The sequence below is a fragment of the Carettochelys insculpta genome, chromosome 6 (assembly GCF_033958435.1).
Source record: "Carettochelys insculpta isolate YL-2023 chromosome 6, ASM3395843v1, whole genome shotgun sequence".
Classification (NCBI taxonomy): domain Eukaryota; kingdom Metazoa; phylum Chordata; order Testudines; family Carettochelyidae; genus Carettochelys; species Carettochelys insculpta.
The window spans coordinates 83,871,520-83,881,382 of record NC_134142.1 but is presented as its reverse complement, the minus strand read 5'-3'; the positions used below and the strand labels follow the sequence as shown (position 1 = coordinate 83,881,382).

Here is a 9,863-nt window from a genome sequence, read left to right as displayed (position 1 = left end):
TACTGTGTGCAGACGTGGTCTCCTCACCTCAAAAAAGATATATTGGCATTAGAAAAGGTACAGAAAAGGGCGACTAAGATGATTAGGGGTTTGGAATGGGTCCCATATGGGGAGAGGCTAGAGAGACTAGGACTTTTCAGTCTGGAAAAGAGGCGATTGAGGGGTGATATGATAGAGGTATATAAAATCATGAATGGTGTGGAGAAAGTGAACATAGAAAAATTATTTACCTTTTCCCATAATACAAGAACTAGGGGACACGAAATGAAATTGATGGGTAGTAGGTTCAAAACTAATAAAAGGAAATTTTTCTTCAAGGAGATGCACAGTCAACCTGTGGATCTCCTTGCCGGAGGAGGCTGTGAAGGCCAGGATTCTCTTAGGGTTTAAAAAAGAGCTTGATAAATTTTTGCAGGTTAGGTCCATAAATGGCTATTAGCCAGGGTTAAAGTATGGTGCCCTAGCCTTCAGTACAAGGGCAGGAGATGGATGGCAGGAGATAAATCACTTGATCATTGTCTTCTGTTCTCCTTCTCTGGGGCACCTGGCATTGGCCACTGTCGGCAGACGGGATACTGGGCTGGATGGACCTTTGGTCTGACCCAGTATGGCCATTCTTATGTTCTTAGGCACTTCTCATTGTTTAGGCATGCAAAGAGGTTCAAACTCGCTATTGAAAAACATTCCTGATACTCACCAAATGGAATGAAGAGGTTGAACTGAAACATTGTGGAGCGATGATCTTCTCCATCATTGGTACCCGATAGCCATAAAAGCACCACAAGGGGCCAGAGAAGAATAGTCTTGGTGCAGGAGCAATGTAGGGCCAACACAATTAGCCCAATGTTGCATGCGCATGCGCATGTGCGTGCACGCACACACACACACACACACACACAAAGCCTTCACATAAGGAACATGTCAAGTAGTGGCCAGGAAGGGAAATTTTTGTAACCCATGCTATTGGCAATATTCTGGGCTCTGACGCAGTCCTCAGGCAGCCTCTGTAAACTGCCATAAATTAGAATAGCCACCACAGTTACTCTCATTTACACTGGGGGGCACAGCACTGACCATAATGCAGGTAGAGCAAAAGTGGCTTTAAGCCACCTTTTTCCTTTCCTCCTGCTGGGCTGCTCACTCTGACCAGGGGCAGGAGCATGTCCTTGTCAAATGCATCTGCAGACTGACAATCACCAACCAGATGAGCTGCAAAGAGCTTCAGAACTCAGGCCTCTTCAGTGATATTTCTGATGCTAACAGTAGCTAGGTAAGAACATCTGCTCCAAACACTGAACCTTTCTGCTCATGGATTTGTCATCTATGTGAACATATCGATGACCATTGGGAAGTCAAATGGGGGGGGCTTTGGGGCTGAACATGGGGCAAGTAACACTCAGCAGTGATAGGTAGGTGTTTCCTTTTAAATTCAGGATGAAATTTAAAGTAGCGTGTAATTACACTTACAATTCTGTTTAGCAAGACATCAGCAAAATAGCCAGGGAGATTTGTGGAGCAGGCTGACTCCAGGCTTATGGGAGCAGCTTCTGGAGTTCTCCAGATCCCTTTGTACCAGTCAGAGCGGAATGCACTGTACACCACTGTCAGACAGACTACAGACATTAGCATTTCACAAGAACTGGACCAGTTGTAGCTTTCCAAATAAAACACAAACCACCAATGTAGCTGCAAACAGGACACACAAGGGGTAAAAGAAACACTGAGATGAGCCAGATAGCATCAGAGGTCACAGGCACTGCATGGATTTGCAACAGAGCTAGAGTTCCTGTCTCTACACCCAGATGGTTATCTTTGGTTTCACAAATTCCGTCTGAGCTAGAAGTTCAGGCACTTGTCCAAAGCTGATTTCCCCCATGTCAGATCCAAGGATGGACCCCATGGATTCCTGGTCTCAAAAAGCCACTTTCAAGTCCCCTTGCCAAGTGGAGCACATTCTTAATTACCCTCGCATTGCCCCTTTTGCCTACGAAGCCAGCTGTTTAGGTTTCCCCTTGTGATGGGACCCTGACAATGCTGGCAGTTTTGACAAAACGCCTGATGCTGAAGTCCAAGCAGGACACATAGGACCAGTCCTACCGTGAGCTACTCCCCATAAGGCCACACTGACAACAAAGGGAGTGCACGGTGGGGCTCAAAAACCACTCAGAGCTTTAGCTCACTCTGATTTGGGCTCCTCTCTGAGTCAGATGCAGTCTCTTCCCCCCTATGCAGTGGGAGCAAAGAAAGAAAATCTCTCCCTCACCACTCAGAAACCACAGAGCATCTGGGACAGAGTTCTCGTCAAGACTCACCAAGTTTAATCCCTGAGTAAAATACAGTAAAAAGAAAAACCCAACTCCAGGCACCACCATCCTAGCAATGGAGGGCGAGGACCAAGTGAGGTTTTAGCACAGGCCTCTCCGACTGCTGCTGGGAGATGCGGAAGGGCTCCGCTGAATGAGACCAAGGAGTTTGGCATGAGACTGGAAAACATTCAGATTAATTTCTTTCACTCAAAAGAAATGGGGAGGAACCTGAGGCCACAGCAGCTGAACTTGAATGTTGAACAGCTCAGGTATAAACTCTACAGAAGACCAAGGCAGGGGCTTTTAACACTGAAACCCTTGCAGTCCTGAATGCTCTGCTCAGGGCAGCCTGGTTCCTCCACTAACAATGATCCTGGAAAGTCAGAGATAAAAATCCAGGGAGCCTTTCCCAGGAGACTTGAGAATATAGACCATTCCCACAGCATGAGGAAATATATCCCCAAGGCTTGTGATCTCCACTGTCCCCAGCAGGAACACAACAGTCCATGGTCTGGTTAAGTGCACATGGTTCTCTCCCCTGGAGAGGACACCTTGAAAGGCTCCCTTCTAGCTGACGGATGTGCAGTTCAGTTCCGTAGGTTCCTGCCTGCCCGCTGCTACCAGTCCCTCCGGCCCATCAGTGATACTGGGCTCACTGGAGCACTGCCGGTGGCTGAAGCTGGGCTGCAGCAGGAGGCATTTGTCACTGTTGTCTGGCTCTTCTATCACCATCCCTGTGTGCATTGCAGAGGCCATGGCGAGGAGCTGGATGTCCGAGTGAGCATTGGCGACAGTGTGGCGACGGATGCTGCCACATTTCTCCAGGTACGCCTCACCCTCCTGCTCTGTCAGTGGTGTCAGGGCTGTCTCGCTGGGCTGCCGGGCTGTCACGCTGTGGGACGAGTAGCTCAGCAGGTTAGCCTTGGGTCGAGATCTGGAATACCGTCTCTCTGGAAAATAAAAATGAAGCAGGCAAGATCAGCAGGACATAGACAATTCCAACAGCATCCTGCCAAGCTTGCCTTAGGGGCCCCTGAAAGTGAATGCCGCAGAGGCAAGGACCCCTGCAGGGAAAGTGGGACAAAGACTGGCGGGGCAGATAAAGAACAGGTGGGGTCCTGGGACAACACAGGCACAAGGGCTGCCCCCAGTATATTAAAAGATTAATGTAACTTCATTATTTAGGCTTTAAAATCTATTAATGTTTCTTATTACTTATGATACATAATAACATTATACTTTAATTTTAAACTAAGAATGACAGGGCACATTTATTTTGTTCCATTACAGCAAATTGTTTAAACAAAATGGAGTTATGGCGCTTGGGGCCCCCCCATACCTGGGGGCCCTGGGGCAACTGCCCCTTTTGTCCTTATGTTAATCGGCCACTGTAGACACTTCTTCAATGTCCAGATCTGACTCTCCTCTTACTTACGACAGTAGCAATCAGGTGTAGCTGCAGTGAGGCCAATGGCGTTACTGAGGAATAAATGCAAGTGGTATCAGGCTTGCCGGAGGAGACCATCAAACCACAAACGGCACCTAGTCACCCAACGGCCATTGAAAGTCCATAGGAGCTGAGGACATAACTTCCCTTTTCGCTGTTGAAAATCTCCTCTACCATCTCCAAAGATATCCCCAGGGGTGGCTTTTGGGAGCAACCCTTTTGGCCTAACAAATGTATTGCAAGAAAAGGCTTGGCCCTCAGATAAAGTCAATCTTAACATCTTTGTGGCAGGGGACAGGCTCTTTTGTCATATGTGGCACACAACTGTGGTGTCAGCCCATTACTTGTGCACTTTACAGATTACACATGCAAGAAGCATGTCACTTGCTACTGCAATATGGCTGCTTCTGGGGCAGAATGCAGAGTGTCAGAGTCTGAGGCCAGAAGGAACCATGCGATCTTCTAGTCTGAGCTCCTGCATATCGCAGGCCACCAACACCACCCACACACTAAGGCCAAAAACTGAAGTGAGGCCAATGTTAGAGTGACCAAAGGAAAATAGGGCACCATGCACGAATGGCTCAACCTGCTCACCTGAGCCACCTCCTCTCCAGTGCTCTCTGCCCTCCAACTCATGGGGCTGGCCAGAATCGCTTGTCACTTGCCTAAGCCCCACTCGCTGTGGGAGGCCTGACAAGGCTTGGGTGAGCAGCATGCACATAGGTAAGAGGGTAACTATATTTGTCAAAGGCCGAGGCTGGTGTCACTGACTGCTTGAGCCCTGCATCTCTCCCCACCCCGCCACAAAGGGTTGGGTAGGCATTACTGCTTCCCACCTCCCAAACCCAGCATGTTCCTCTGTATCCCACTTAAAAAAAAAAAAGAGTGGGCATTTGTCCCATTTGCTCTTGCCCACATTTGCCAAAAAAGTTAAGGGGCTGGGACAGGCCTTAAACAAATAAAGGTACGGTCCCAGGCAAAATGGGATGTATGGCCACCCTAGTCAAACTAAATCACAACCAAGGAAGGTAGACTATTACATGCTGCAGGCAGAGAATAGGAGGGATAGAGTGGAGCAGTGCCCAAGGCCCCTACAATGGCAGGGAGATGATTAAATGACCTGCACCCACATACTGCAGTGGAAGACGAAACTCCTCCCCGAGGTCACTGCCAGTCTGACTTGGGAGAAAATTCTTCCCTGACTCCAAATATGGTGACCAGTAAAAGCCTAAGCATGAGAGCAAGAGCCAGAGAGCAGAGCAACCGAGACAGATAATGCCTGGTGTCACCTCTAAGTCCTGGCCCACCCTACCCAGTGCCCTCTCCCCAGCAGTTTAGGCCAGGAAATGTAGAACTCAGTGTTCAGTTAACACTGCTGGGGAAAATTTTAATATGTGGAATGGAATAACCAGACAGGCCAGGACTCAGGGCCTATCACCTTCTCTGAAAACACATTCAGGAGGCTGAAGAGTCCCTTAATTGTAAATTCAGTGTCTAAGATGTCTACCCCACCAGCATTCAATGACGACTTGAGTATTTTAGAAGCAGGAGTTGTAATTCCTGTGTCCCAGGTAACTGTCATTAATTGTCAGTTTCCATATCTAAATTCCTTCAACTGTTCTCACTGAACACAGCATTCTGCCTCTTCTCCTGTCTTAAATCATTGTGCAGAGCTGCTGTGCATTGTTAAACAGCAGGTATTCTCTGCCCCAGAGTGGCTGCACTCTAATAGCAGATGAAGTGGATCCCTGCATCTCTCTCACCTACGCCCTAAGAGCATTCAGGAACAATTCTTAGGCAACACTCTTGAGATCCTGTCAAATCTGTCCAGCTGGAAAGTGCAAAGCCTGAGACACAGAAGAACAAAATGAGAAGCACTAGTCATGGAAGGTTATGAAAGATTGTTGGAAGCTTGCATCAGTGAGAAAGGCAGAAAACAAACTTTATATTGTGACAGGGAGGATGGAGGAGCAGCCAAAACTCCACCCCTGGCAGCAGCCAGGCCATGACAAAACTTTATCCTGATGCTGCCAATAATGCACTCATTCAAAAAGCTACATTTCAGGCTGAAGAGAATGGTGAATCTGTTTTAGGCATGTTACAGGCACAGTAAACACATTATCTCAGCCTCAACTCCAGCAACCCCACTGAAAGCTGGGCATGCGTCAGGGAGAGTTGTTGGGAGTGTCCACGTTAGCCCGTCTTTCCTAAAATGTCTCACCACTGCCACCAGACAGGCAGTTCAACCAATGGAAGTAACACTGGGGAACACTACTTCAGACTGATCAAGAGCATTTTAACCACAGCGTCATAGGCATCAATTCAGTGTGTGCTCCCAGGCTAGCGCACACACTGAAAACCAACAGTGGGTGCTCGGCACCCGCTAGACATTGCTGTTTAGAGGCTGCTGCCAATCAGTTGTTTGGGTGGCTTCTGCCCATCAGTTGTTAGGTGGCTGGGGGAGACTGGAAAGCAGGGAGAGATGGGCAGACTGGACTTCAGGGGTGGGGTTGGAGTGGGACAGGAAGAGCTGGGGCCAGGTTGTGGCCTCAGGAGAGGGATGGCACAAAGAGGCAGAGCAAGAGTGGGACCTTGGGGGAAGAGCAACCCCAAGGAAAAAGAAAACTCAGAACCTACGCACTGGGTCATTTAACCATGCTAGTGGGCTGCTGGCTGTGAGTGTCTAATTTACCCTATTGCTACCTGAGGAAGGAGTGGTAACTGAGGGAGATAGTCTAGCATAGACAAGACCTGTGTTACATGGTGGTAATTGGCGGTCACTGCTTCTCCATCTTTCCTGGCAAAACACAGGACTTAGGATAGGAAAGGACCTCCCAGATCATAAAGTCCCATCTCCTGCTATCACAGGCAACCACATCATATGAATGTATCCAATGGCATCATAAAACTAGTTAAGTTGTTTGCACCACAACATGCATTGGAGAGGCTGTGGACCTCACTCCTCCGATGGTTAGAAACCTTCTCATTTCCAGCCTACGTTTATTCATGGCCATTTGTTCTTGTGCCATCATTGTCCGTTACCTTAAATAGCTTTCCTTCTTCCCTGGTGTTCACCGCACCCTTCCCCTCCCTTGTGTTTATAGAGAGCAATCATATGATAGCTTCTGCTTTTCTGACGGAAGTAAACAAACCCAAAGGTCGACAAAGTACAAAACAGACGCCAGTGCAACAGATACTCAGCTCAGTAACTTCAATCCTGCTCAACTTTAACCCACTCAGCCTTCACACTCCTCAAGGACCAGGAGGCAAGGAGACACAATTGCTTTTTAGGGGGAAGGCTCATCTCCATCCCCCGAGTTTGCTGCATTATTACTTAGTTGTCAAGGGAAGTTATGAGCAATGCTGCCCACTTCCCTGATTGTTGTGCTGCAGGTTCTGCCTCAGAAGCTGGAATTTTGGTTCCTGTCTCTGCTTCTACAGAGTCCCTTCTTAAAAACTGTTATTTCCTTCACCAGAGCATGGAGCATCTGGGGACAGTTCATCCACTACACTCACAGCTGGAACAAACAAGGGGCTAACAAAGGGGGAAAACTGACAAGCAAATAGGCCTTTTGTGTTTGCTTCAAAAATTACTCCTCTAGGAATAAGGCCCCCTTGGGTTCTGAATGTGTGCAAAAGCTCATGCTGTTGAAAGAGGCCAGCCTGACAAGCCTGCCGATTAAAGTTCTTCCAGGACAAGTACAGCAGTGCAAGCCTCTCCAGCATTATGCTTCCATTATGCCTGAGCCAACCCCTGGCTTCAAATGAGAGCGCATTCGCCTTTTACTCCTGGCCTTTCTATAGGCAATTGCTGTCATATGGATGGCCAACCGAGTCCCTGCCAACATCCACCATCTTTATCTCTCTCTCAGTAGTCAGCTCTTACATGCCAAATAGGGTCAGGCTGGTCAGAATTTGGATGAGGAAATCAAAAAAAGAGTTGCAGTCAGTCAGGATAGTGATTCACCAGGTGGTACTCTTAGTCAAGCCTAAATCAGTGCCCCACCATGGCTACCGGTTGTTTTCCTGCTGTCCTTTGTGTGAGGAGTAAAGCCAAGATGCTGGTCAGCCTTTCCAAAGCATCTTTTGAAAGAACGTTGGTAGCCTAATGACAATAACTTATCTCCAGTGACTTAGATCCATCCACTGTGTTTTCAGTTGGAGAAGTTACATCCTAACTCTCCCAGCTAAAAAACGTTCTGTTCAGTTGCTCATGTAGACAGACTTCTCCCTTCCACCCCAGAGCTCACTGCATTTCACTGATTTCTTCTTGAAGTTTAAACTGCTTTCAGATGAAAACTACAGCTCAGGTCGGTATTAAGAGCCAGCTATAGTGCAACAGTACATAACAGAAAGCATGACAACAGATTTGACAACCAAGCAGAGTGGACTTTTGTGGAAGGGGGCAGCTTAGAAACTTAACGGGGATAAGGTCTCCCACGCGTATGGAATTTGCTAGGACTAAGGCTGTTTTAACTACAGGCTATTTATTTCAGTTAGCTGGGATAAGAAGGGAGCTGAATAGCAGCATTCTGCTGGGCCAGCATATGATCCCACTTTTCTAAATTAGATTTTGCAGTGGCTTCATATGTCTCTCATTTGTTTAGAATTCTGGATTCCATACCTTCAATTATCCCTGCCAGCTGCCAGCTTGGAAGGGCAGCTAGAAAACCTCTGTGATGCTTGCAACTAAGGCCTGAGGAGATCTCTCCCACCCAACTACAACAGAGCAGATACTTACACCAACTGGAGCCAAGTGGAGGGGCAATAGCCCCATCAGAAGTATACAATGACGATCTCAAACAAGCTTAAGAGAGCAAAGATGATCCAGGGTTAGGGCCCTAAACTAGTTCCTAGTTTTGCCAAGGTTTTTCTGTGCAACATTATTGGAAGATGATCTTTGATTTCAATGGATGTTGAGAGCCTACCTAGCATTGTGGATCTGAGCCTCAGGAGAGACCCTCAAAGGTTCCTTTGACACTGCCATGCCTAGCAGCTATCTGGCCTGCTGCTTAGAGGAAACCTGAGCAGCCTCATAGCCAGAATGGGACAGGTGGGATCTGACTGGGGATGGGTGGGAGATGGGGGCGGGGGTGAAGGGCAGCTGTGATGGGGCTGCCTCTTCATCTCTGCCACCTCGTGTTGGACGAGAGGAAGGGATGGATAGAAGTTCTGGCCAGGGGCCCTGTAAAAATGGGAGCCCTGACAAAAATGTGTCATACACTCCCACTGCTTACTCTGCTTGCTGTGAATGGGGTGTGGGCAGGGGCCTGCCCAGTGCCCAAGAGGGGTCACAGTGCTGAGCTTCCACAGCTCCGCATACCCAATGCACCCACCGGGGAGCCCCCAACTCTGCTGCCTGTCAGGAGCACCATGTGGGCAGAACAGGGCATGTCCCAGTGCTCTGACCCCTCTCTGCAGAGGGTGATGGTGCACAGCAAGCCCCTGGCCCCACTCCCCAGCCCAGCTGGAGCACGAGCGGAGAGGGGAAAGTCCTTGTGCTCTGGCAGGAGCACAGGCAGGACTGGGGATGCTTGGGGTGGGTCCCGGCCCACCCAGGCCCATTCATGGATACACCCCAAACCTGAGAGAGGCACTTAGGTTCACAGTGCGTAGGGAAAGACTTGGGCTAAGTGCCAACTAGGGAATGGGAGCCTCAGAAGCCAGCCAATCAGGCCACATAAATCCAGGAGCAGCAACGAAGGGTCCTGTGGCACCTTATAGACTCTAGAGTCTATAAGGTGCCACAGGACCCTTCGTTGCTGTTACAGATCCAGACTAACACAGCTACCCCTCCGATACATAAATCCAGGAGGGAAATAGTGGGGAAAGAGCTTGGCGTAGACAGCTTAGTCCAGATCTGCAGTAGATGTGAAAGTCGATTTGAGGTATGCAATTGTAGGCACAGCCGCTGTGTAGCTAGAATCGATGAACCTGCAATCGACTTACACGACTGTCTTCGCTAAGGAAGGTTAACGGGAGTGTTTCTCCTGTCGACCTCCCTTAGTCCTCAAGTTAGCAAGGAGCACAGGAGTCGACTGCCAACCCCAGACAGATCAATTTTGCACGTCTTTACCAGGCATGCGAAACTGAACTCCGGAAAATTGACC

At 48.6% G+C, this 9,863-nt stretch overlaps 1 protein-coding gene across 4 annotated transcripts in view; it reads right to left on the bottom strand.

Moving 5' to 3' along the window:
* PRR5L (proline rich 5 like) overlaps positions 1-9,863 on the bottom strand; it is a 93,288-nt gene continuing 83,425 nt past the window's right edge. For all 4 annotated transcript variants that reach the window (XM_074998946.1, XM_074998945.1, XM_074998947.1 and 1 more), the window contains one exon: positions 1-3,256. In XM_074998946.1, coding sequence (XP_074855047.1) covers positions 2,874-3,256 — 383 coding nt within the window. In that variant the 3' untranslated portion in view covers positions 1-2,873. The remainder of the gene's footprint in view (positions 3,257-9,863) is intronic.